Raw genomic sequence first — 26,725 nt, forward strand, 5'->3', positions numbered from 1 at the left:
AGCATGGGAAGGGCAAGGGGGAGACGGAGTCAGCCTACCTCATTTGACTCCAGCCAATGGAGATGCTCCCTGACCCCGGCTTCGATGATATCGAGCCCACAGGAGTCAAGGATCTCGATGCCAAGTGTGGCATCTCTACCTGAAGAGCTGCTTCGACTAGACCAAGGGGCCCAGGCCTCGGCTTCAGGGGGAGGGTGACTGAAATGAGTGGTCTGGCACAGGGTGAGGTGCTGGCGTGACTCTACCTCCCAATCCCACCCCGCAGCCCGCAGCCCGCTCCTCTCACTGCCACTGCACCCTGAATCCCCAGACCCTACGTAGTGTACGACTGCTCTGTTTGGATTCCCCAGACCCCACCCTAGTCCCCTGGACCCTGCCTTCTGGGTAGAGAGAATCCCGGCCTCCCCCAGAGCCGCTCTGCAAAGATCACTCGCTGCAAGAGTGCGTCTCTCACAGGTGTGTGAGCCTTCACTCTCCCTCCGAGTGGCTGCTGCCGCCGACAGAGGGGGGTCCAGGTAGAGACCAGCACTGGGTCACTCTGGCTGGGCCTCTAAGTAGTTTTATTTCTCCAAAACTGAGCCAGTCTCCTGGCCTAGCTCCAGTTGCGAAAACGCTTGACATTGCTAGAGCCAGAATAGAGCCTGCCACTGAGTCCAATTAGCTTGTTTTACAGCTGAGGAAGGAGGCCCAGAGAGGGCAAGTGACTTGCCTGAAGTCACAGAGATAGTCGGTGGCTGAGCTGGGACCAGGATTAAGCTTCCTGATTCTCTGTTCACCACAGATGGGGTTCAAGTGAGAGAAGGTCTCAAAATCTTATACCCATCTTCCCTCCAGCTCATCTCCCAGATCTTGCAGATAAACCACTTAGGTGTTGCCCTCAAACCATTTCTAGCTGTTAATTCTGTCCAGGAAAGAATAATTGGGTGACAGCTGACAAATTGAAAGGTGAGTGTGGGGTTTTTAGCAGATACCTCTTTCCCCCTCCTCCCTCTGATGGTCTGTTCAACCTCATTCTCCCTCCTCAGTGCTGTATCCATTCCCTGTTAACCACACTTATGACCTTATACCCCTTTTGGTGACCTTTTTTCCCCCATTTGATTTGTCAATAAATGGATCAAAATGGAGCTAATATCCAGTTAAAAAATTTTTTTTTTTCTTTTAGCTGTAGCCTCAATTATGAGGAGGGTGGGAGGCAGTTGTGGGGCATGGGTGCTGCATGTTTTCCAGGCAGACTTGCAGATTTGACAGCCTGGATAGTAACTTTCCAAGTACATCTGACCTGAGCTCTTATTTATTTTTATTATTATTTTTTTGCGGTACGCGGACCTCTCACTGTTGTGGCCTCTCTCGTTGCGGAGCACAGGCTCCGGACGCGCAGGCTCAGCGGCCATGGCTCACGGGCCCAGCCGCTCCGCGGCATGTGGGATCTTCCCGGACCGGGGCACGAACCCGCGTCCCCTGCATCGGCAGGCGGACTCTCAACCACTGCGCCACCAGGGAAGCCCCTGAGCGCTTATTTTACCGAGGAGACCAGCGCCCAGGTAGTGATACAGCTCAACCTCTCTCTCCCTACTGGTCATGGCAGGGCTGTGAGGAGAGCCCAGGCTGAGGGCTTCCATGCTAGTGCTCTTTCCGTTCACGCCTTAGAAGTGGGCAGGGAGGGAATGAAGATGAATGAAGGCTGGTGTAAGAATGGCATCAGTGCTGGACCAGCTTGGCTGTATCGGAAACACAATAGAACTAGGTTTGAATACTGAATCCATGGCTGCTACCTATGAAGCCTTTTCCTGGGGCCTTGGTCTCCCCACCTATCAGGTGCAGGGTAACAATTCCTAAATTATGGATGGTGCAAGGATCTTATGAAATAATCGCGCCAAGAGGCTACTGTGGTGCCGGCTATGGAGTAAGCCTTCATCACTGTGATGGACTGCATGTTTGTGTCCTTCCAAATTCATATGTTGAAACCCTACCCCCTAGTGGGATGGTATTAGGAGGTGGGGCTTTGGGGGGGTTAATCAGGTTTAGATAAGGTCGTGAGGGTGGAGCATCCAAGATGAGATTAGTGTCCTTATAAGAGAAAGAAATTAGAGCTGCCTCTCTCTCCACCACTTGAGGGTACAATGAGAAGATGGCCATCTGCAAGTGAGGAAGTGGGCTCTTAACAGACACTTGATTTGCTGGTACCTTGATCTTGAATGCCCAGCCTCCGGAACTAAGTTTCTGTTGTTTAAGCCACCCAATCTATGGGGTTTTTGTTACAGCAGCCCGAACCGATAAAGACAATCACATACTAGCTAACGTTTCTTTTCTTCCTGCCCCTGGAGTGCTTGCTGTTATTGCCCCCTAGGCTCAGAAACCTTCCTAACCCTGGCCAAGCTTCCAGACGTCGGGTGTCTGCTTCTTGCTGTTTTCTCACCTGACGGAATGTCTGTTCAGCACTGGCAGGGGGATGGAGTGGCGGGAAGGAACTGTCCTTCCTGAGAACTCCCTGGCTCACGTGCACATGGTCACTTAGTATTTATAGAGCACCTACTGTGTGCCAGGCCCTGTCTAGTGTGGAGTGGATGGCAGGTAATGGGAATGGCATGGTGCCCCTCTGGGGCCCACTGTTAGGTGAGGGAGGCAATTCAACAAGCAAATACAGTGCAGGGTGGTAAGGGAAGGAACACAGCATAGGAGCCCACAGCACAGGGGTCTGAAGCCTCCGCTCACGTGCAGTCCAGCGAGGTCTGTCTTCCTGACCCCCTTCACTGAAAACAATGCACATGCTCTTAGGACAGGGCAGCAAGTGAAAGGTTCAGAACTCCTAAGTGAAAGATTGATCAGGAAGGTGGCTTAGCAAAACATCTACTTTCTACTCAAGAGAACTTTAAGCAATACTCAGAATTTATCCACATTGGCTTCTGAGCCTCTGTTGGTGAGATTTCTCTTCTTCACGGCTGAACAATTTACAAGGTCTGATTTGACATATTTTTAGCGGAGTGAATAAAGATGTGTCCACAGTTGAGCACCATGGGCAGTGCAGCCTACTAGTCACTGCTTCTCTCCTTTATACCATCACGATTTCCCCTTCTCATTTGGGGCATTGGCAGGTGAGCTTCCCAAGTCTCTGACAGAGAAATTATAAAGTCACCAGCAGGCAGACAGTCCCAGACATAAGCAAAAATATTATATAAAGAACGTCCTGCAGTGTATCTCATTCTCATGTTAAAAAGTACATAAACTACTAACACAATCTTGTAAATCAACTACACGCAAATAAAAATTTAAAAAAAAATGTACATTAACTATCTGGTGAGATGGGGACCCCCTAAGCTTTGCTATGTCATGTTTTCCTAGGGACCGTTTATGATGTCCTTGTGTTTCTGGGTCGAAGTGAACACACTTGAAAGAAAGCAGCATTATAACAGGTAAATGGCTACAATAAAACAAAACAAAAATCCTACTCACTTTTTTTTTTAACATCTTTATTGGAGTACAATTGCTTTGCAGTGTTATGTTAGTTACTGCTGTATAACAAAGTGAATCAGCTATATGCATATATATATATCCCCATATCCCCTCCCTCTTGTGTCTCCCTCCCACCCTCCCTATCCCACCACTCTAGGTGGTTGCAAAACACCGAGCTGATCTCCCTGTGCTATGCAGCTGCTTCCCACGAGCTATTTTACATTTGGTAGTGTATATATGTTCATGTTACACTCTCACTTCGTCCCAGGTTACCCTTCCCCCTCCCCGTGTCCTCAAGTTAGAGGTGATACAAACAGATGGAGAGATATACCATGTTCTTGGGTTGGAAGAATCAACATTGTGAAAATGACTATACTACCCAAAGCAATCTACAGATTCAGTGCAATCCCTATCAAACTACCACTGGCATTTTTCACAGAACTAGAACAAAAAATTGTACAATTTGTATGGAAACACAAAAGACCCCGAATAGCCAAAGCAATCTTGAGAAAGAAAAACGGAGCTGGTGGAATCAGGCTCCTGGACTTCAGACTATACTACCAAGCTACAGTAATCAAGACAGTATGGTACTGACACAGAAACAGAAATATAGATCAATGGAACAGGATAGAAAGCCCAGAGATAAACCCATGCACATATGGTCACTTTATCTTTGATAAAGGAGGCAAGAGTATACAGTGGAGAAAAGACAGCCTCTTCAATAGTGGTGCTGGGAAAACTGGACAGCTGCATGTAAAAGAATGAAATTAGAACACTTCCTAGCACCATACACAAAAATAAACTCAAAATGGATTAAAGACCTACCCACGTTTTAAAGATTGTCCAAGAATCCTTGGGACATGTACCAGTTTTAACTTGTTTCCTAATTCATATGGTAACAGTAACTTACATATAGTGGGTACTTGCTCTGTGCTTTCCAACGCTGTGGGATATATACCATGTTTCTCTTCATTGTCTAGAGGAAGAAAATGAGGCAGGGGGAGTTTGAGTTATTTGCTGAAGGTCATGTGCAGCTACTAAGTGAGAGGCTCCAGTGCCCACCACCTTCACCACTATGCTCACTCCTTCTCATGCAAGTATATTCACTTTGTTGCTAGAGTTACTTTCTCCCCACTAATCTATGGCCTCTCTATCCTTTATTAATGTATGATATTAATATACATTAGTATACTGTATATTAAGATTTCTCCATTTCAGTTTGCTGCAGATTAAGATGATTTACAAACTAAAACAGAGCCTGGTTTACCTCAGTTGGGTCCAAGAACAATTCTGTTGGCCCTGATAAATTTTGACGCGAATGCCATGCCCTCGTTCTCTGAGCTATAATGAGAAAATCTCTATTTTGAGTTGCCACTTAGGCATTTTGCAGTATAATGACCCTGCTTACACCCAGAGTCTGGACATTTAGATAAGGACCTGAGTTTAGGACTCCTGCCCCAAATTCTCACTTGCTTTTCCTGGGGCGCCCTTTGAAATGACCACTTATAGTTGAGTCCGGGTAAAGTTAGTGACCTGCACCCCAACTACCTTACACATAATAGGTTCTTGCTATCCTGCTCACACGTGAACTGGGACAGAGGACTGCCCTTCTCCTGGCTCACTGCTTCCCTTTCCCCCCTCCTGGTTTCTGGGGTCTGTAAGTAATAAATCTTTAAACTTTACTTCCTTTGTGTGAGTGTACTACACCTTCAATCAAAATGACTACACGGTTCTTACTTCCCCAGATGGGGAACCGAGGGAGCTACCTCCTGACCCCATGTGGTGGCCTGCGTTTCCGCATTCAGCAGATCATAGTCTGCATATCCTTAATTTAATACACCAGCTATGGGTCCCGCAACACACAAGGGGGTGCCATTTTCCCTCAGCTAATAAATAGTGCTATTTTGTAAGTTTTCATTTTCCCATAGATGGTGAAAAATGAATCAGGGGAGATCGCAGCAGCTGGATTGCAAAGGACCTAAAAAAAAAAACCACGTTAAGCAATACGGATTTAATCCTAGACCCTCTGCCTTCCCCACAATACCCTAAAGGGCTTTAGGCAGTGAAGTTGCCACTCTGGCAACCCCTGTGTGGAGAATGGACTCAGAGAAGCAAAACTGGAGGCCAAGGGGCCAATTAGGAAGCTCTGGTAGAACTCTGAGATATTGGTAGTCAGATGGATGGAAAACAATGGATGGAACTGATTTATGGGGGTTATGGGAGAGGGAGGAATCGAGGAACATGGCTGGTGTTTGGTTAGGGCAACAGGGACGTTCCATTTTTAGACACAGAGAATAAGGGAGAAAACAGATTTCGGGAGGAAAGACTCTAATTTTAGCAGGTTGACTTTAAGGTGGGCTAGGAATCTGACATTTGGGAGGGAGGTCCTGGATAGAGATAAAAAATGTGGGAGTTGTCAGCATATGGATGGAGATTCAGGCTTTTGAGAGTGTGTCAGGATGAAAGGAATCCTAGGGCAGAACCTTGAGGGAAACTGACATTTAGGAGATGGGCAGAGGTACAGGAGGCTGAAAAAGAAAGTGGCCTCAGCAGACAGGTGGAAGCAGAGCCCAGAGCATGCACAGTCAGGGAAATGAGGGCAGGGAGCGCTTCTAGAAGGAGGGTGTGGCCAACAGGGTCAAATGTTAGGGAGAGCCTGAGTGACAGAGGACTAGATGATAGTGACATTAGTGACGAAGAAGTTATGAGTGATTAGCTTGAGGGCAGTTTAGGTGGAGTAGCAGAGGCTGCAGTTGACTTAAGGGGTGAGCAACTGGTAAGCATAGATATTTGGCTCTAAAGGGGAGGAGAGGTGACGCTAACTAGCATATAAAGCTGGGGGTAACCATATATCTACCACTGTTTCCATATCCATCTGTTTTTTGTTTTAGACTTAAGAGACTTGAGTCTATTTAACTGCTACATAGAAGGAGTGAGTAGGGAGGGAGACACTGAACATACAGGAGGGAGGAGAGGAAAAGAAAAGAGTATGTTTCCAGGAAATGGAATTCAAGACTGGTGGATGAAGATAGCCGCCTTGACAGAAAAAAGGACACGACCTCTACTGAGCCAGACAGGAAGGAGAGATGAGAAGGAAGGTGAGTTTTCGGATGCGCTGCTGGCAAGGGTTCCTCCTGGGGCTTCTGCTTTCTCAGTGAAGTAGAAGGTGAAGAGTCTGCTGTTGGCAGCGGGGGCAGTTGGAGGAGTAAAAGTTTTAAGGAGAGAACAGAAGCCTTCAGTTGGATTCAGGGGAAGATGAGGAAAGAAACTGACAAAGGAAACCACAGAATTGCTTGGAGAATTGCTCCAGGGGTGGCTGGAGACCATGGATTTAGAGACACAGCATATCCTTCAGCAGGACTTTTCTCTGTAGCAATCAGCTGCCAGGGCGTGGGTGTAGGGAAGGCAGACAGTTGGATTCTATTCTTAGGATCCTTAGAGTCCTAGGAGATTTATGTGCCTGGAGAGGAACACTAGCCACCATCTGTGCTTTATTTATTGTTTAATTTATTTACTTCATAAATCTACTTAAGCAAAAAGTTGTCTCAACATTTAAACACTATATAACCAAGTCAAAATCTACACATTTTACAAATCAAATTATTTAAACATTGATTGCAAACTTAAATCTTCCTATACGTTTCAATCAAATCATCAGTATAATATGTCAGCTTCTCTAAAAGCATCAAGCGTTTTGGTAAAGCACACACATCTTACAAGGATTATAAAATTTTTTACACCTACTCTTATACTCATTATAAAAATGGGTTTGTAGACCCAAGAGAAGGACACTATCTCAGTTCAGACCAATTTTTGAATTTGGATATCCAAAAGAAGAATATTATCTCAGTGCAGATGAAGTTTTGAATTATTAATCAATGAATTCTTGGTTGGGACCTGGGAAATACTTTACCTTCTGAGATGATGAAAATCTGAGCCAGTGCTTACCTTATATATCACTGCAAATTTTCAAGTCTACACTTTTCCCATGGATTAGTGTATTGTAACTGGATGCCTTTTCTTTAAACGATGTCATCTTTAAGTTTAATGACTATGATATGCAGATGTCCCAGAGATGTCCATGCCCAAACCTCTTATGTTTAACGGTAAAGGGACATTTTCTACGTAATTAAAGTTATAGACCCTAAAATAGAGAGCTTATCCTGGATTATCTGTGTGGGCCCAATCTAATCACAAGAACCCTTAAAATCAGAGAATTTTTAAGGTCAGAGACGTGACAGAAGGGTAGGTCAGAGAGGTTTAAACTGTGAGAAGGACTTGGCCTGATGTTTTTGGCCCGGAGATTGATGGCAAGGAACCTCAATCCTACAACCATAAGGAACTGAATTCTGAATGAGCTTGGGAGTGGATTCTTCTACTTCAGTAAGGAAGGCAGCCCTTCCTACACCTTTCTTTTGACCTAATGAAACCCTGAGGAGAGAATCCAGTCATGCTCTGCTGGACTTCAGACTTACAGAAACTGTGAGATAATAAATAGGTCAAAGTTGTGTTAAGACACTACTTTGTGGTAATTATTACACAGCAATAGAAAAACTAATACAATAACTTTACTGACATTATTTACAAATTTATCTAGCTCATTTGCATTTTTACAAACTTCCCCAATATCCCCAATATTGTTGTTTTCCCCAGTATCCAGTCTCCTCTTCTTCCTTATTATATAACTCCTGACTTTTAGCTGGGCATAGCTGCCTGGAATAAAGACTCTATTTCCTAGCCTCTCTCCCTTGCCTGGTGTGGCTAGATATGACTACATTCTAGCTAATGAGATGCAAACAGAACTGTTGGAGGTGCCTCTCAGAAAGCTTCTTTAAAAGGAAATGGGTGTGCCCTTCCTTCCTCCTTCCTGGGACTGTAAGAGTGATGTAATGGCTGGAGCTCAAGGAGCTATCTTGGGTCAGGAGGTGATATGCTAAAGGTGGTAGAACAGCAAGAAAGAAAACTGGGCTGTGGCGATCATAAAACTGCCATCCAACCCTGCAGTCTTTATTTGCAGATTCTTCTATGTGAGACAGAAATAACCTGCCATCTTGCTTAAGCCATTATTATTTTGGGTTTTACTGTTCCTGTAATCTCATTATAATTAGTAGGGTAGTATAGAGGCCCCCTTTCCCAAGAAATGAAGGATCATGTTTGAGCAGTTATCTTTTGGACGTTTGCCTAATTCATGTTCATGTAACACACTGTTGGAGCTTCTTTCTTCCTAGTTGTAATATATGACCAGATGGTGCCAATCAGTCTCTTTCATTTTTGGTACAGTTCCAACGTTTTCTGGAATTACTGAGAGCTCTCTGGATCCACCCCTCCCTACTTATGCAGATAAAGAAAAATAAATGCACCTTATGAATAGATATAATATCTGCTCTACTTATACTCTTCTACTTATCAAAATTAACTAAAAATATCCTATTATAGTCATACTTCTTCCCTCAGTATACTAACTACATTTTTGTACATTGTATAGTTACTTCTTCCTTTTTGAAAATCACAACAGAGTTGTGGATTTTAAAAATTCGCCTTGTTCCAATTAACAATATTATTTTCCTTTTGATTATCAAATTGTCACAGAATGTCAAGTTGTGGAAGCCTATTAAAATTGGTTCCTTTGCCTTCTCAGCTCTACCCTACATTTAAGAAAGCACCTTTGCTTTTTGTCTTCACCAATAGGTTCCAGGCCTAGAGTTATTTATGACATGGAGCTATTCTCCAAGGGGCCTTGAGTCCTTTTAAAGGAGAATAATATTTGAGGCAAAGCTTCAGGTGCTAAGAATGAATGCATATCAGATTTTTTCCTGATGTTGTTTCTATGCTGCTTTAGTGACAAAATTTGAAAAAGTTATTTCTTTTGAAAACCACAGATTCACATTGGTATTTCCTATTTAACTCAGGCACTACCAAATGCTTTTTTATTTGACTCTGACATACAGTTTTACATTTATTTTCCCTACAGCATACCTGCTTGTATCCTGTAACCCCCGAACCCAGTTGTAATGTCGTGTTCTCTCTTTAGTGATCCTATAGGGTCTCACTGAGCATCATTCTCTAATTACTTTATTGATAGATTCATCCATGCTGGGCCAATGGGACAGAGAGGTGAGACAGAGTTTATAATACTGGCAGGAGAGTGGTTGAAAGGATGAATTACGGAATCCAAGGAATTTTAAGGAGGAGGATAAGACAGCACAAATCAGGAGAAAGAAGAGCGGTTGTGGGATAGTGTGGGACAGGTACAGTGAAGGTCCCTGAGAGAGCTGGGAGGAAGGGGGTGGTGGTCAGAGCATGAAGTGATTGAACTTGAGACTACAAAGGTGGAGCAGTTCTAGGAGGGGGCCACGGTCATTGACGTGTTCCATGCCTGGAGATCTACAGTTGCCCACGTGTGACCTACCTCCACCTCCAGCTGCCGAAGGAACCTTTGTATACCCACGCTCGGCCAAAGCAAACATACACACCCATGTCTTGGGTGGGGAGATGAGGGCCAGAGTCCATCTGGGATCTTCCACAAATAGATGCGGGGCTCACCGTCGGCTGGCTGCCCCAATGTACGTGAAAAATGTATACTGTGTTCAGGCTGGGTGCATGCCCCCTTCCTGCCGCACCAGCCACAGGCTCTGGGCTGCTCTGTGGCCCTCCCCACAGTTCTGCTACTGGCTGAGTCTCCCTCCTGCTCTAGTCCACACAGTGCTGGCTCAGCTTCTGACTGTGCTGGCCGAGATCTGTGATGCTGGCACTCCTCACAGGAAGGAGCCTGCTGGGTATGCTGAGGCTGGTCCATCTGGTCCCCTGTAGGGGCCTGTCAGGCCCACCTGTACCACCTGTTCCCCAATAGCACTGAGCAGGAAGCTGGGTTGGAGTTGGGGGGACAGGAGGAGCAGAGTCTGCAAAGTAGCACAGGCCTCCCTACCTGCCAAACCCTGCCCTGATCCTAGGGCTGCAGGCAGAAAGAGATGCAGTGAGAGGCAACTGTGAGGGGCAGGTTAAGAGGGGCAGGTCCCGAGACACCAGAGCTCTACTCTTCACCTTGGATGTTTGGCACAGGGTCCCATGCAAGGACGTGGAATAATAAAGGCAGCCAGAGGGAGTCTCTCTCCTGCCCTGAAGATGCTACTTCTGGGGCAGGAGAGGGCAGAGGGCAGGGGTCAGGGGCCAGATTTCCTTCCTTGAAAGGCTTGAGTCCTCAGAGTGGGAAAATGAGGAAGCCAGAGAAGCTTGAATATTTCCAGCCACCCAGCAGGTTCCCTCGACGCAGGCGCAGAGATACCCGGTCCCCAGGGTCCAGGGGCAGTAGCACAGAGCTGGTGGCTGCCTCCCGGGTCACGTCTGGGTCGTTGGCAAAGGCCGAGATGACAGGCCATGCGTTCAGCATCAGGCTTACCTGGGGAGGGGAGCCCAGTTAGCACCTCTCCCTAGTCCTTGTCCCGGGACCCCCACTTTCCTGAGGGCTTCCTTCCTTCTCTGCAGCCCCAGAGGGACACTCTGGAACCTGGGAACGTGAGGCTCAGAGCAGCCTCCTGGGAGGGCTGAGAGGTGGCCGGTGTTGGACTCTGTGCCTCCTTCACAGTCTCTGCTAGGCGGGCCCTTTCCCGCCTTGCTCCTGGCCCCCCAGGATGCAGGCCAATGGAGGTCTGCCTGCGGATCCCCTGGGCTCCACTTATTTCCCCCTTCCTTTCCCCTCCTGAGCCGGGGATGGGACAGGGCCTAGGGTTCAGGTCACCTGGACAGTCTGGCGGTTGTACACCTTCACCACATGGAACCGGAAGCTGTAGACGCCCCGGACAGGGGCCACGAAGGAGCCTGAGGCCCGGTCAAAGCCACCGCCCTCGTTCACCAGGACCTGTGAGAAGCGACCCTACTGAGTGGGGCTTGGGGATGCCTGGGGCTCGGGGAAACCAGGATTGGGGGGAAGGGGCAGTGAGTAAGGAAAGGAAGGGGTGGCAAGTAGACCAAACAGGAGGAATGCACGGATTCAAAAGCAATAGTGAGAAAGGGCAAGGAGGGTGTGGTGGGAATGAAGGGAAGGGAGACGGGCAGAAGGCTTGGGGGCAACTGGCCACAGCAGGGCTGTTTCCTTAGCAGCAGAGTGGGTTTGGACAGTGATTCCAGGTCTTTGCAGGGTAGAGGGATTACCTGGTCGAAGTATATGGCTCCACTGGTGCCATTGCCGATCTCCCCTGCTGGCTCGTGGTGGTGGCTTCGGACTGCAGCAAATGCCACTCTTCCAGGGGGTGCCTCTCCCAGGGCTGCTCCCCCTGGTCCCCCTGCAGCAGCTCGGCTGGGCTCACAGACCACCAGGCACTCACCTTCCAGGAGGACTGGCTCTGTCCCCTCCTGGGCCCACCCTGTCCTCAGGGCCATAAGTGTCAGGGCCAAGGTCAGCCAGGGGCTGAGTGAGGGACCTGGTGGCCAGTGTCGCTTTGCTCCCAGCATGGTTGAGTGGCTCTGTGACCCACAAGCCTTCTCTGTCTGCTCCTTGGTTTTGTCCACCTCTCCTCCAGGCTCTCACCACCCCTCACGCTGCTTCTCAGCCCTCTCTGGGACTCATGGTCACCTGGTCTTGGCATCTCCCTCTCCATCCCTCTCTGTGCCCCACGACTCTGTCCGGCCTCTCACTCCTGCTGTCACTGCAGTTCCTGCCTCCTACTCCTGCTGTCACTGCAGTTCCTGCCTCCTCGGCAGGGCACAAAATGACAGCAGCTGGGCTCTGGGAGGGAGAGGAGAAATGAGGCAGCCATACAGGAGGGCTACAGCCAAAACCCCAGGGCAGCCCCTCCCGAGAGCATTGAAGGCTGGAACTGGGACGACAGAGAACATGGGTGTCTGTGTGAGACTGTGAATTCTTGTATGTGTATGTGTGTGTGTGCGTATGTGTGAGACAGCTCCTACAGCTCCTCCCCTCACTCCTCCCCTCTTCAAAATCCGTCGCAAGTCAGCAGCCCTCTTAGCAGCATCTTTTCCACCGTTGGAAAAAAGGGAGTGTCCTTGTGTTTTCCCCGCAATTGTTTTGGTGGAAAGTGCTTGGCCCAACAGTGTCACTGTCCTGTGACCCTGGGCCCGTCTCTTTCTTTCCTTGGTCTTCTATATCTTCATCCGAAGGGACTGCATCAGTCCGTTTAAGGCGCTCTTCACCTCCATCTCTCCATGAAGTGGTTCCTCATTCCTGAGAAACAACTGCGTGGAGCGATTGAAAACTCAGAAGAGCGCGGAGACGTGACCCCGCAGGCTTGGAGCAAGAGCGGGCGAGTGGGCGGGGTCGGGGGGGGGGGCGAGTAGGCTGTGGGCGGGGCCGGGGGCGGGGACCCGGCTGGGGCCTGGGCCCGGGCCGAGGCTCCGGCAGCCGGCGGAGAGCAGCCTGCAGCTGGCGGGGGCGGGCGCGCGCCGGGGCTCGGTGCAGGCCCAGCCCCGGGAGGGGCCCAGCTGACTCCGCCCCCGGCCAGGAAGTGACTCAAAACACTGTTCGTGATGTGGGGAAGAGAGGTCCCCGTTGGGTGAGGAATCGGGAAGGCCCGCCCAGATTCGGGCCCCCCGCCCTTCTTCCCTGGGCCGGGGGCGCGGGCGAAGCTGGGGCCGGCGGGCACCGAGCGGCGCCGGCGGGACTGAGGCCGCAGCGGGCGGCGAGGCGGGTAGGCGCGCTCTCCCCCGCGCCCGGGCCGCGGGAGCCAGAGGCCGCAGTGCAGAGCGCAGTCGGGGGGCGGCAGCCGCCAGTGGCTATGGGCGGGGCCCGGTTCGACCCCTGGGCCCCGCGTGGGGCTCGTGGCGCGACCGAGGGGTGCAGCAGACTGCGGAGGAAGGGGGAGGGGTGGGAGTGGCTAGAACCTTGGAAATGGCTGACAAGGGACCCAGAGGACAGCCCAGTTCAAGCCGTGGTGAGGATTCATCTTTAAGAGGCCGTCTTGGACCCGGAGATTGCAGAGACCCGGAGGAGAGGGACTCTTTCGTCACCTGTCCCCTCCTTCTGGCCTCCAGACCCAGCTGGATCTCCCCCCCCCACCGCCCCGCCCCCGCTTCCTGCTCAGGGCTGTGGTCATTTTCCAAAGGCCACACACCCATCCCAGAGAGACAGCCTTGTTTATCCATGACTTGTCTCCGGAGAGAAGGCCCTTGTGTCCAGATAATCTGACATTCCCTCTCTATCCCCAGGCTGGACTGAAGTGCTGGTTACCTCTTGGGTTTACCAGTTTGGTAACTAGGTGCGACCTGTTGATAGCTGGTGTAGGCCAGGAGACCAAATTTGGGCTGAGGGGACATTGAGGCTCTGAGCTGCTTTCCCTCCTTCCAGGGCTGGGCGGCCAAGGAGCCATGCCTACCTGGGGGGCTGGCTCCCCGTCCCCTGACCGTTTTGCGGTGACTGCGGAGGCCGAGGACAAGGTGCGGGAACAGCAACCCCATGTGGAGCGCATCTTCAGGGTGGGGATGAGCGTCCTCCCGAAGGACTGTCCTGAGAACCCTCACATCTGGCTGCAGCTGGAGGGCCCCAAGGAGAACGCCAGCAGAGCCAAGGTGAACGCCTCTCCCTGACCCTTCTGGGAAAACAATGACTCCCTCCCCCGACGAGGCAGAAGAGAGGAGGGGCTGGGGAGGATCTCCACTCTTTGCTTGTCTCACCGGCCCTGAGCTTTGAGGAGCTTCCAGACTCTCTATTTGTCAAGAGTTTTGGTTTCATTTCTGCTGCGATGACCCAGATTCTGCCAGGGCTTGGAGATAAGTGACTCAGTTCAAATCAGTTTTTACTCTTTGGGAGAGAAGAGATAATCTGGTTGGGCAGGCAGGCCCCACCAAGGAATTCACTGTGGGGTGGGAGGCCACACTGATTCCTTTGGAGTTAGTCAGGACTTACAGTAAGGCACGACCAAATACCATCCGTGTGGTCCTAGTTTGTTTCCTTATCTATAAAATGTGAATAATAACAGTACCCACCTCACTGAACTTATTGTGAATTAGATAAAGCATGTAAAGCGTGAGTTCGGTACAAGTTGTCAATGATTGTTATGATGGAAATATACAACACGCATACACACACATAAATGTTTAGAAGAGACAGCCTTTTAACCAATTAACTATAACAGTTTCTTAAGTTGAGGCAAGTTCTACATGGAAATTCAGCCACAGGCTGTCAACTGAAAAGGTAAAGAAGTGAGTTTCTCGCTCCCCTCTTAACCACCACGTTTTTCAAGATCTGTAGGGCTCCATTGCTTTCCTCAGGCATCCTGGAGCTCAGAGGAGAGCAGCGGCCCCGAAGGAGCTATTGGGCCACTTAGGATTCCAGCAGTCTCTTTTTTTTTTTCCTACCTCCCCTCCCCACCTTTTCCCCCAGGAGTACCTGAAGGGTCTCTGCAGCCCAGAGCTACAGAATGAAATTCACTACCCACCCAAACTGCACTGCATCTTTCTGGGAGCCCAGGGCTTCTTCCTTGATTGCCTGACTTGGAGCACATCAGCCCACCTGGTGCCGGGGGTGCCCGGCTCGCTGATGGTCAGCGGCCTGACCGAGGCCTTTGTCATGGTCCAGAGCCGAGTGGAGGAGCTGGTGGAGCGGCTGAGCTGGGACTTTCGGCTGGGGCCATCCCCTGGAGCCTCTCAGTGTGCTGGAGTGCTGAGAGAATTCTCTTCTCTGCTGCAGTCCCGGGGGGATGCCCACACAGAGGCCCTGCTGCAGCTGCCCCTTGCTGTCCAGGAAGAACTGCTGAGCCTGGTGCAAGAGGCATCCAGGGGGCAGGGGCCCCAAGCATTCCCGTCCTGGGAGTGGGGGAGCCCAAGTCTAATGGGTGCTCAGCACCAGGGAGTCAGGAGTCCCCTGAGTGACAGCAGGGAGTCTCTGGACACAGGACCTGCAGGGTGGGAGGAGCCAAGGGGAGAGAGACGTGCTATGGAGAAGGAGGGGACAAAGCACGGTGGTCCCAGGGAGATGGATTTGGGGTGGAAGGAGTGGCCCGGGGAAGAGGCCTCGGAGAGACAAGTGGCCTTCAGGCCACAGTCAGGAGGAGGAGAGGCAGGGCAGGCAGTGCCTCTGAAAGGGAAGGCCCTGGGGAAGGAGGGGGTGCCTCAGGAAAGAGGAAGGTTCTGGGTCCAGGACGCGCCTCCTGGCACCCAGGGCCCGTGTCAGAAGGCAGCCCAGCCCCGGGGAGCCTCCCTCCTGCAGCGGCTCCATAATGGGGAAGCCTCACCTCCAAGAGTGCCCAGCCCCCCACCAGCGCCTGAACCCCCTTGGCACTGCGGAGATCGAGGGGACAGAGGAGACAGGGCAGACAAGCAGCAGGTCGTGGCTCGAGGTCGGGGGTCTCCGTGGAAACGAGGCACCCGGGGGGGTAATTTGGTGACTGGCACACAGCGTTTCCAGGAGGCCCTCCAGGACCCTTTCACCCTGTGCCTTGCCAATGTGCCAGGCAAGCCAGACCTCCGCCATGTTGTCATCGATGGCAGCAACGTGGCCATGGTGTGAGTACCTGGTGGGGCTGAGCATCCTGGGGAGGGGGATGAGATGACGAGATGGGCAGTTGCATTCACCTTGGGGATATGTGAGAAGTGGGGGGCAGTACAGCCAGGCTGCCAGGCCCCCCTGGGGGTCCCAGAATGCTGACCCCTTTCCACTGCAGGCATGGCCTCCAGCACTACTTCTCCAGCCGGGGCATTGCCATTGCTGTGCAGTACTTCTGGGACCGTGGCCACCGCGACATAACTGTCTTTGTGCCTCAGTGGCGTTTCAGTAGGGACTCCAAGGTCAGAGGTGAGTTGGGACTGGTCTTTTGTGTCCGGGGATGGGCCCTGCTTCCACCTTGAGGATAACCCCATTGTGCTCCTCTTTCTCTAGAGGGTCACTTCCTGCACAAGCTGTATTCCCTCAGCCTGCTCTCCCTCACTCCCTCCCGGGTCTTGGATGGCAAGAGGATCTCTTCCTATGACGACAGGTACTTGCTTCTTTCTTGGTCACAGGCTGGATATTCAAGGAGCCAAGTGGGAGACTGAGGGAGAGACAGAAGCTCCTGACCCTTCACACTGTCTGTAAGCCTGAGTCGTGGGACAAGGGTCAGTTCTCCTCCATGTGCCCCTGTGATTGGGGAGGTAAACCTGCCCTGCAGGCAGGATGAGATGGATGGTGGACAGCTCTGTTTGTCCACTCATCCTTCACTTTTCACTCATCAAACTAAAGGATGCCTCATATTTATATAGTGCCTTACTGTCTAGAAAATACTGGTTTAATGGAAAGATGGGAAAGCCAATGACATGAATAGCTGACAAATGCCTCTTACAACCTAGATGTCCAAACACATAGAGAAATTCCCCAACCTTCTGGAAGAACCAGAATAAATGTTCAAAATAACGATAAATGAAGAAACACATTCCATGCGTAATAAGACTGTACAAAACATGGTATAATAAAAGACAGTGAAAGATCACTGGTCTTAGAATTTGCAGGTCTGGATTTGAGTCCCAGGTTGCACAGTCATTGACTGTGGAGTCTCTTAGTGGATTAATCTCTTTGTCTCAAGGTCCTCTTCCATTTATTCATCCTCCTTGTGAATGTGAAAAGAAGCTAAGGTATGTGTTTGTCTCACTCAAGGTGCTGGGCAGGAGGGCAGTGATACTCCTTAGTTTTTCATGGATCCAATCAAGTGTGGCAGAGGGCCTACCTCTTGTACAGAAGTGGAGACGGAGAGTCAGAGTAGTTAATTTTCTTGGCAAAGGCTATGAAGTAGCAAAGGGAAAATGAGAACTTAAAGCTGCTAGCTGGTTTAACTGAAAAACACGGGGCACATTCCTTCCCCAGTGTGCACACAGTGTGGGAGATGGGCGGATTTTAAAAGCTAACTAACCGATTTAAAAAAACTAGTGACAAGTTCTTTATTCTCTAGGATTTTCGGTTTTAAATTAAAAACAAGTTTCCAAACTGAAGTGATTATATATTTTGTTTTTTCAAATACTTAGCTCTTACTCCCTAACAGGAAAATGGTATTCTACAAAAAGTTCACGTTCTCCCGATGCTATTCTGTTTTATGTCTAGATTTCACAGGTTATCTGCGCTATGGAATCTTCTTTACACGCCAGCACTGACACAGTTAAAACTGAAGGTTGAGTCAGTTGTAATACATTTTGAAGGCACATGTCTGTACAGTGGTGTACATCCTGATAGGCAGACAGCACAATATGAATTTGGAATTTTGCCTAGTTACAGTGAAAAACACAGTGGCACGTAGCACAGGCCTACTGAATACTGCGGAACAACGTATGATGTGATGTGATAATAGTAAAATATGCTTAACTTGAAAATACCTCTTGTACATTATATGATACCATATACATTTTTATGTCATCTTCTTAATTTGTTTCCCAGACAGAAACTCAGAACCAGACACCTGTCACACCGAATCCTGATTACTAGTCCCCTCTATACCACAGTGTCTTTCAAATACTGACTGCCTGCTTAGTACTAGGTGCGTGGCCTGCCGAAGGAAGCAGGAATGCAGGGAATCAGGGAAGACCTGATTCTCGACTTCAGAGAGCCCAAAGAAAATGTAAACCAACAGTACAGAATGGAGAGGAAAGGGATCCCCCTTCTGGCTGGGGTTCTGTGGGAAGAGAAAGCTTTGAGAGCTTTTGTTGATTGATTGACAAGGACATGGGATGCGTTGGAGCTCTAGGTTTTAAACCTGTTAAAAAGGACTCACCTCATGAGTCCTACCCTAGTCCTGTGGAATCAGAATTACTAAAGTGGGGCCCAGGCATCTATTTTTTTAAAGTTCCCCTGGTGGTTCCGTTCATCACTGAGGTTGGGGAAGCACCTTCCAGATGGAGGGAATAGTTTGAGAACAATGGAAGTCGGACAGCACGGGGCATGTTTGAAGAACAGGGTGTAATCTGATCATTGATTTTGGCAGGAGCTGAGTACAGCAGGGAGTATGGGGTGAGATAAGGCCATAAGAGTGGCTTGGAGCTGGGTTCTAGATGGCCTTGGCTGCCAGGCCTGGACATGTGGAAATATTCGGTAGATAAAGGGCAAGTTTGGAAGACTTTTGTGTAGGAAGAGCATATTCTCTTGGGGGAGGTCAGGAGAGACTGGAGGGTGGTACGTGGCTGGGGGCAGGGGACCCCCTCACCAGGAGGCTATGCAGTAGTACCATGCTTGCAATGTCCGGGTAGCTCAGATGGTAATGGTGGGACTGGAAAAGAAGGAAGCAGAGTGGAAAGCCTTTCAGAGGAGGAGCATGGTGGATCTGTGACTGATTCATGGGGGCACGGTGGAAGAAGACAGAGCCAGAGCCAGATCTTTCTGTTTCATGCTAATGAGGCACAAAGTGTTGAGTGGAGGATTGTGGTGACTTGAGGGGATGCTATTGGGGAACCACGATGGATTCATCTTTCATGAGTTTCCTTTCTAACCCGTGGCACCTGTATGCAGTCAGTCACCTGGGGGCTGGATCAAGGTGAGGGGGCCAGAACTCCATCACCGGAAGTGGGTCACGGGAGTCGATAACGCTCTTTGGGGTTGGGACCTTGGAGAGTCCCAATATGGCGGCCGTGGTTTTCGTGACAGGTTCATGGTGAAGCTGGCTGAAGAGACCGATGGGATCATTGTCTCCAATGACCAGTTCCGGGACCTGGCAGAGGAGTCTGCGAAGTGGATGGCGATCATTAGAGAGCGGTGAGGGAGCCCTCCCCTGAGCACAGGGCACGGACTCAGACCTTTCTCTAAAACCAGCTCTGCTCTGCCACCGGGTGAGGACTCTGGGAAGGGGCTGACATTGCTTTGCGAAGGATGGTAGCTGGCAGCTTCTGATGGTGTTGGTCTTAACTGTCCGGGAGGTGGGCAAAGGCCCCTCTGTGACCACACATTCTCTGTGCCCATCCAGCCTGCTGCCCTTCACCTTCGTGGGAAACCTCTTCATGGTGCCTGATGACCCACTGGGGCGAAATGGCCCCACACTGGATGAGTTCCTGAAGAAGCCGGTCAGGTAATGCCTCAGACTCTCCTAGGCAGCCCTAGCTTTTGCTCTGCAGGAGCCTTGCAGGCCTGGAGAATTGGGGGAAGAATGACCTCAATCTGGGCCAGCTTTATTCTGTAGTAGTTCAAGTTGCCTTGGGCTTGGCCCAAGGAATCCTGACTCAGACCCTCCTGGCTGGGAGGGAAGCTCCTGTTTCCTGTTTTCCCTAATCAGTGTGTTGGACGGAGTTATTTGGAAGGTGCTTGCTTTTACTTATGGCCAGCTGCATTGAGCATGCCCTCTGTTGGACATAAAGTGATTAATTTATTAGACTAGAACTAGATAGTGGCAGGTTCACCTTCCAGGTTCCGAAGGAACAGGCCATCTTCCCTTCAGAAGTGGGTTGATACTGCCCCTCAGTGGTCAGTTTCTGGAACTTCAGGGTCACTCCCCAGAGCCCAGACTAGGCAGGGCAGTTGACTGGGAGTGGAGAGCAGGGAGGCCCACTGGGCTCTCACCTCCCTCGAGGATGCTCATCAGTTCTTCCTGTTCCCTCTGCTTCTTCCCAGGGCACAGGGGTCTTCTAAGGCGCAGCATTCTGCCAGGGGCTTCACAGAACACAGTAGTCAGCAGCAGGGGAGAAAAGAAGAGGAGAAAGGCAGCGGTGGCATTCGGAAGACGCGGGAGACAGAGCGGCTCCGGCGCCAACTGCTGGAGGTGTTTTGGGGCCAGGATCACAAGGTGGACTTCATCCTGCAGCGGGAGCCGTACTGCCGGGACATCAACCAGCTCTCTGAGGCCCTGCTCAGTCTCAACTTTTGAGCCTCACCTGTCTGAGCGACTGCCACCCCGTCAGCTCCAGCCTCATCCAGCTCAGCTCATTCTGTGAGGGTCCCTCTGCTGCTCAGACCCTGACCCAGTCTCACCCTGAGTTGGTGCTTTGTGTCAGGGAAGCACCAAGGAAGCGCATTCGTGTGTGGGGAATGCTCTTGCCTGGGGCACTTTGGGGACAGGTCTGTAAGGTGACCTGATCTCATCTTGAGTCAGGACCTCAACCAGCTCTCAGGAGGTTCTGCTCAGCCTTAACTTCTTAACCTTGCTTTATGCAGGGTTTCTGTAGGGAATGGGGGCTGCTGGGAAGGGTGGGTCTCGGAGATGGGGACTGTCGGCCCCTCCTCCACGCTGAGCTGGGGATGGAGGCTAGGGTGGGTGGGAGGGGAATGTAGAACAGGTGGCCAGGAAGCTAAGCCTTTCCTCCTCCTGGCTGCTGCTCTGATGGCCAGAGGACAGGACGAGTCCCAGGCCTGGCTGGGCTCCTGGGCGCATCAAAGGGAATGCTGGGCCCTGGAAAGGCTAGTGTTATGGGGTCTGGGTCACAGTGGGGCAGCGGGGAGCTGGTGGAGAAGGCAGAGGGAGACTTGGCTTCTGGTCTCAGCTATGCCTGCCTGTGACCTTGATTGATCTTGGTCTTTACTTCCGCCTACAAGTCAGGGGTAAAAAAGCCTGTTGGGAGGAGAGATGAGAACGTGGAGGAAAGCTCCTTGGAGGAAAGGTACTTGGACCAAGCCTCAGGTGTGTCTGTCTGTGGTTGCACAGGCTTCCTAACCAAAACCTCACTTTTAGAGAGCCGAGGGTCCTCTGTCCCCAGGACCTGTGCCCTAGATGTTTTAATACTGCATCCTCAGTATAATGTGCCCTATAATGGCTGCGTCCCTTTTGGGCAACCCCCCCCCCCCAAATCCACATTTACAAAACGGTTAATTAGGGGTGACTGTTTGCATTACCAGAAAACTCTCAGGGTTCCTTCCTATCAATGGCAGCTCTCCTGTTGCATTCAGGTGTTTGTTTACAGTTGAACGAATGTGTCAGAAAGTCCGCAGTCCCCGGTTAATGCACTTGCTCGAGCGTTGAGCAGTCACCAAACCAGCGAAGCCATGTTCTGCAAGCAAAACGTTCATGTGACCTGACCCTAGCATCTTCTTTACAGAACATATATGTTGCATAAAGCGAGACCCACTTCTGGTCTGTGTGTGCGTGTATGCGGATGGGAGGGTTTATAGAGTTTGTATCTAGAGGAACCAATCTGGAAAACGAAAATTGAAGAATCAGAGTCAGAAGGTACTTGACTGGCCACCAGACCAGCTGCTGTCACCTCAGGACATTCTCTTTCCTCCTTGATTCCTACAGGTCATTGTCCTGTATCTGCTTGAAATCCTCCTGTACCAGGGAATTTACTACCTCCGAGGCAGCACATCCATCCGTGGACAGTACTAGTCAGTCCTTCCTTTAGTGCATCCCCAAATATGCTTTTCTGTTACTTCTACCTTTGAGGCCAGTCATTCCATCAGGAACAGTACAGAGCCAGTCAACTTCCTAAAGAGTCCAAAACCAGGTAAAGAAGTGAGACAGGTGTTCCTGGATTCTGTGCTGTCTGGGCCCTGCAGCAAGTCCCTGGACATGGCCCTCTTTTTAGGCTGATTTCTGTTCCCTGAGTGGCACAGGGAGTTGAAATCACCCCAGATCCTTGTATCAGCAACTAGCATGTGGAGCTGAACGATGATGGAGAGGGTCCTAGGGTCCCAGTGTCTTTGCCCCTCCCCATTGGTGAGGTCCACCACTACACTGCACTGAGCTGGGCTGGGGGCAGGCGAGTTGGAGAGGCTAGTCGGGGTGGTAACAGTGATTCAAAGACAACCCATAGTCCCCTCAGAAGAAAGGAGATTGGTTATTATGGCCTGAATTGGGGGCTAGGGGAACTGCTTCTGGTCAAACTGTGGCAGAAACCAGGGTCGAGAAAAAGCGAGAGGCTCCTTGATGAATACTTGGGATTCTTCTTCCCTGAAAGGATTGAGTTTGTAACTTTTGATAGGTTCCTTGTACCTTTCACTTTCAATGCTGGTGGGTATGCAGTGGGCTCGAGGTATCTTCTGCCCTTTTGTGCTAGGGATCCTGGTTGACTTAAGTGGCCCCAGTCAGATGAGAGGCAAGTCCTTATCTTTTGACAGTCCTAAGCTTTGCACAGCTTTGTCCTGCTGCAGCCTGGTGAACTGGGGCCAGTGTGTGATTGCTTTATCAATTCACGGCTGTTCAGTGACAGACTAAAGGCTGTCCTGGACTTGGACCTTGTCCCTTCCTCTGCTGGCATCCTAACGGCGCTGCGTGAAACAAGTATGCAGGGTGACCACAGAGCCCACTGGAAATGGATCACCGTTCTTCTTGCCTCTACCTTTGTCATAACCTCGTGCCTCAAATTTGTTGCCAACTCTTTTGGCAATGGAGGGACCAAGAAGGGAGATGTTGCACATTATAACTTTCAAAACCCCATGTAAAGGGTCTCCTAGGATGGCACTCCTTGAAATAAATTTCAGAACCTAGGCCAAAGAGATGAGCTGAAGCTAGTGAGATAATTATCTTTATTGCCTAAACTGCGGAACATTCTCTACACAGCAAAAAGGAGAAATGGGCCAGGAACAGGACATGCAGGGAAACCAAACTTGGGAATTTATTTAGGAGCAGTTGAAGAGGTTAAGGTCCCAACTCGATGAGACTGCAGCCTTGAAACAGCGGACAGTCTCTCAGTTAAATAAGGTGTGGCAACAGGACAATGGGAAAGAAAGAGGACTCCCTAAAACCAGATGGTTTCAGGTTTCAAGCAGAGGAGAACCTGAGCTCATTGTTTCTCATTAGGAAAGCCCCCGCTGAGGGACAGGCCTCAGGCCCTTCCTTGAGCCTCCCCCACCTAGGCTATGACTTCCTTCAAGGCTGCCGCCAGCTCTGGGAAGGAATACTGGTAGCCAGCAGCCAGTGTCCGCCTTGGGACTACCTTCTGGCCCTCCAGCAGCATGACGGCACGTTCTCGCCCAAAGACAGCTTGTACCACCGTGCTGGGGAGAGGGATGAGGGCTGGGCGGCCCAGGGCTGCGCCCAAGGCCCGGGCAAACTCAGCGTTGGTAGTGGAGGAGGCTGGAGCCACTCCGTTCAGGACCCCTTGCACGTGGCTTGCTTCAAGGGCGTGGGCTAGGATTCCTGCCAAGTCTCTGATGTGAATCCAGGGGAAGAACTGGTGGCCTGAGCCGATGGGGCCCCCCAGGCCCAGGCGGAAGGGCAGCAGCATGTGACCAATGGCACCGCCTCCACGGCCCAGCACAACCCCTAGAGCGGGCAAGAAGGACGGTACAGGAAGGCCCCTTAGCCTCCAGGCAGTCCCACTGTTCCTCCCTGCTTCCCCTTCCTCACCTTTTCCCCATGCTGACTGCTCTGTGGCAGGCAAGGGGTGTGGCTCTCTTTGGGATGTCCCGCCCTCCCACCTGTAGGTTAGCTAGAAGTGGAGGCATCCTCTGTAAGCCCAGCTCCCCTTATCCCCCCACCCTCCCAGCCCAGAGAAGGCATTCCAACCGTGTCTGATACCCAGGGCCCTGGTTCTCACCGGAGCGCACCACCACTTGGCGTGTAGAATCTCCAGGAAGCCTCGCTGCAGCTTCCCATTTGGTTACAAGGTTGGAGAAAAAGTCAAAATCCCCTCCTGGGCTGTCCTCATCGTACTCGGCAGTCAGGCTGGGCTGGTAGTAAGCTGCCGGTGGAACAGCACTTGTTTGCTCTGCGTGTCCTTGGTCCTGTCTGGCCCTTTGCAGTCAAGGCTCCCCTTGGCCTCACCCTCCTTGGCCCTTGGGATCTCCCCACGGGAACTCAGAGCCATGGATATTTTCCCCTTGATCTTCTCCATGAGCTGATCTGTTCCGGCCCTGGAGTCATTCTTATCTTTCGTTATGGGGCTAAGCTGAGGTGCTAGAGTGAGAAGCTAAGAATAAAGACTTGGGTGCCAGACTGCCTGAGTTTTAATCTCAGCTCCACCATTTATTAACTCTAACTAAAGGCAAATTACATAACGTCTCTGTGCAGAATTTTTGCATCTTTAAAATGGGAATAATAGTACCTACTGCATAGGTTTCTTGTAAGGATTAAATGTAATATGTGCAAATCACTTAGAATAGTGGCGTGTGTGTGTGTGTGTATTTGTTATTTGGTCCCAAAGGTAAAATACAAGAATCAAGAATTCTGTTCCTAAAGAAATGTGCTATAAGAAATAAGGGACCTGGAAGTAGGTGGGACTTTCCCTGGCACTGGGAGCAGTGCCACTCCCTTCACTTTCTCTGAGGTCCCCATTTCTCAGTGAAAGTACACAAAAGTCAGGAGAAATATGCATGGAATGAGGGCCTAGGTAGATCCCATGCTTGGAAAAGACCAGCACTCTGGGGCCTGAGCTGCTCCTCACTGTGCTCCCTCCTTTCCCTGGCTAGTCTAAGGGTTGGTGGTGTGGGACATACCTACACCTGTGACTAAGACCCAGACCTGGGGGGATTGTGGGGCTTTGGCAATGGCTCTAGCCAGCATTTGGGTGGTCTCCAGGCGGCTGCTGAGAACCTCTTTTTGGAAGGCTTCATTCCACCTGCAGGAGAAACAGGGGAAATAAAATGCCACTAAATACATGTACATACCCTTCCTTTCCTCTCTTTCCCTGGGGCCCATCCATATCCGTTTCTAATAAAACCCTGCATTGCAGCTTAGAGGAATGGTCCATCTCTTCTGTAGAAGGAAAAGGCACATCTACTTTGGGCATCCTGAGTGGGGAGCAAGGTCCACCAGCTGAGCGGGAAGAAGGGCAAGTGGCTGTGGAGGAGTGGGGGTGGGGGAACGAGCAGTCCGGTATACGGGCTGAGTTCTCAATCTGGCAGTCCCATTCTCCACAGCTCACAGGTAATCCTCAGAGTCGGCCCTCTCCTCCCTCTGCTCTGAAGGATGTCAGCTTCAGGGCCCGGCTGACCTGCGGAGAGGGTTGAGGATGTTCTCTCCCGCCAGATTGACGGCGGCATCGCAGCGGGGCAGCCCCGACGTAGCGAGCTCATCCTGTTGGAGAAAGCACACAGTGCCCGCGAGTCCTCGCCCTGCGCCACCAAACTAGGCCCCACCCCACCCCCCATGCTTCCAGAATTTGGACATACCCACGTGATCCGACCGGCCCCTGGCTTTCGGGAGACCAGCGTCACTTCGTGGCCCCTGGCCTTCAGCAGCTGGGTTAGGGCTGTCCCAATGAAGCCCGTTCCGCCACCTGATCAGAAAATGAGAGGTGTTTATCCTCCCGGGGGCGCCTTCCGTCCCCACGTGGCCCCCTCTTCCGGTGCCCTCCCATCTGACGCCAGACTTCTCCCCTCCTCGCCCCCTCCCCGCGATGCAGAGGTGACACAGGTCACAGAGTTTAGGGAGATTCGGCTTCTAAGGCTCTGAGGCCAAGGCCAGGTTGCCTGTGCACGAGACGGTGCCCTCTCTCAGAAACGGCCTCCTAGCCCTCAATTTCTGGCTATGTTTTCTTTGTATAAACCGGCCTCCTCCCACTCCCCCTTCCTGCCCTCCCTCACCCACAAGAACCCTCATAGCGACCAGGACCTAACGCGCCTGCGCAAGATTTAGAGTCCACCTCTAGGACGACTGCAGCCTTTCTGCGCATGCGTCTTTCGGGAAGCGCCCTCCACTCGTGGGGCGGGTAGGACTGGGCGTGGTCCTGCCTGGCGACCCGGAAGAATTCGTAGTGAACGCTGTATGTTTCACTGCAAGGAGAGGCGGGGATCTTGGCAAGGAGGCCGGGGGGTGGGGAAATAGACTGAGGGGGCGGGGAAAGAAGGGGAGGAGGCGGAAGAGGGAAGGTTTTAGTGTAGAAAAAACCTTTGACCTAAACCCGAAGCTGTTCAGTCCTCCGAATTATGGCTGTCTCTACGTGGATACGTGGATACGTAGTACAAGAGAATCCGTCCAGAGGTACAATGGATTTCTCTCTACCCGGCCTATTATTTCACCTTTTCTTCTCCCTGTTCCGGCTCCTTCCTGTCGGCATTTAAACGTTCTCAAGATCCCCTCGACTTAAAATAACCCTTCTCCAGCCCTCTTCCTCCGCTAATGTCCTGTCTTTCTCTTCACCTTCATAGCCAAACTTCTTAAAAGAGTGGTGTCCATTTTCTACTTCTACTTCACATCCATCTGGCTTTGCCTTTATCATTCATTGCCCCTCTCGCCAATATCACTGATTTCCCACGTGTCACCAAAACTAACGCCTAGTTTTCAGTCGTTTTTCTTGACCTCTGTATCACTGGACACTTGCTGACTCCTCCCTCCCTTTGGAAATGCTCTTTTCTCGGCCTCAAGGAAAGCCACACTCTCTTCTGGGTCTTTCGCCCAGCTTTATTCAGTCTGTGTTGCTTGCTCCACCTCCTCTAAGGTCTTACAATGTTGATATTCCTCAAAGCTGGGTCCTACGGATCTTTCTTTCTTCCCATTGTGCACTTTCTCCC

General features: G+C 50.9%; 3 protein-coding genes across 7 annotated transcripts; 1 reads left to right on the forward strand and 2 right to left on the reverse strand.

The window, feature by feature from the left end:
- Positions 1 to 9,505: 9,505 nt before the first annotated feature.
- On the reverse strand, positions 9,506 to 12,691 carry CBLN3 (cerebellin 3 precursor). Its single transcript, XM_029237854.1, has 3 exons — positions 11,599 to 12,691; positions 11,186 to 11,305; positions 9,506 to 10,846 (listed from the first exon to the last, which is right to left on the reverse strand). Exons 1-3 carry the CDS (start codon positions 11,896 to 11,898, stop codon positions 10,649 to 10,651), a joined length of 618 nt encoding a protein of 205 aa, XP_029093687.1. The 5' UTR covers positions 11,899 to 12,691; the 3' UTR covers positions 9,506 to 10,648.
- Positions 12,692 to 12,820: 129 nt separating this feature from the next.
- KHNYN (KH and NYN domain containing) lies at positions 12,821 to 21,406 on the forward strand. 4 transcript variants are annotated; one of them, XM_029237848.1, is made up of 8 exons: positions 12,831 to 13,091; positions 13,748 to 13,968; positions 14,783 to 15,903; positions 16,062 to 16,192; positions 16,277 to 16,373; positions 18,998 to 19,105; positions 19,314 to 19,415; positions 19,955 to 21,406. In XM_029237848.1, exons 2-8 carry the CDS (start codon positions 13,768 to 13,770, stop codon positions 20,205 to 20,207), a joined length of 2,013 nt encoding a protein of 670 aa, XP_029093681.1. In that variant the 5' UTR covers positions 12,831 to 13,091; positions 13,748 to 13,767; the 3' UTR covers positions 20,208 to 21,406. The 4 variants fall into 4 exon arrangements, with proteins under 4 accessions (XP_029093684.1, XP_029093681.1, XP_029093682.1 ...); XM_029237849.1 differs by lacking the exon at positions 12,831 to 13,091 and adding an exon at positions 13,170 to 13,658 and having other exon boundaries at positions 19,955 to 20,578; XM_029237850.1 differs by lacking the exon at positions 12,831 to 13,091 and adding an exon at positions 13,329 to 13,334 and having other exon boundaries at positions 19,955 to 20,578.
- Positions 21,407 to 21,568: 162 nt separating this feature from the next.
- Positions 21,569 to 25,777, reverse strand: SDR39U1 (short chain dehydrogenase/reductase family 39U member 1). Of its 2 annotated transcripts, XM_029237852.1 has the most exons (5): positions 25,385 to 25,775; positions 25,207 to 25,289; positions 24,710 to 24,831; positions 23,812 to 23,955; positions 22,791 to 23,537 (listed from the first exon to the last, which is right to left on the reverse strand). In XM_029237852.1, exons 3-5 carry the CDS (start codon positions 24,774 to 24,776, stop codon positions 23,125 to 23,127), a joined length of 624 nt encoding a protein of 207 aa, XP_029093685.1. In that variant the 5' UTR covers positions 24,777 to 24,831; positions 25,207 to 25,289; positions 25,385 to 25,775; the 3' UTR covers positions 22,791 to 23,124. The 2 variants fall into 2 exon arrangements, with proteins under 2 accessions (XP_029093686.1, XP_029093685.1); XM_029237853.1 differs by lacking the exon at positions 24,710 to 24,831 and having other exon boundaries at positions 21,569 to 23,537; positions 25,385 to 25,777.
- Positions 25,778 to 26,725: the final 948 nt, after the last annotated feature.

The sequence above is a fragment of the Monodon monoceros genome, unplaced genomic scaffold, assembly GCF_005190385.1.
Source record: "Monodon monoceros isolate NGI ecotype Baffin Bay Population unplaced genomic scaffold, NGI_Narwhal_1 Super_Scaffold_21, whole genome shotgun sequence".
NCBI classification, from domain to species: Eukaryota; Metazoa; Chordata; class Mammalia; order Artiodactyla; family Monodontidae; genus Monodon; species Monodon monoceros.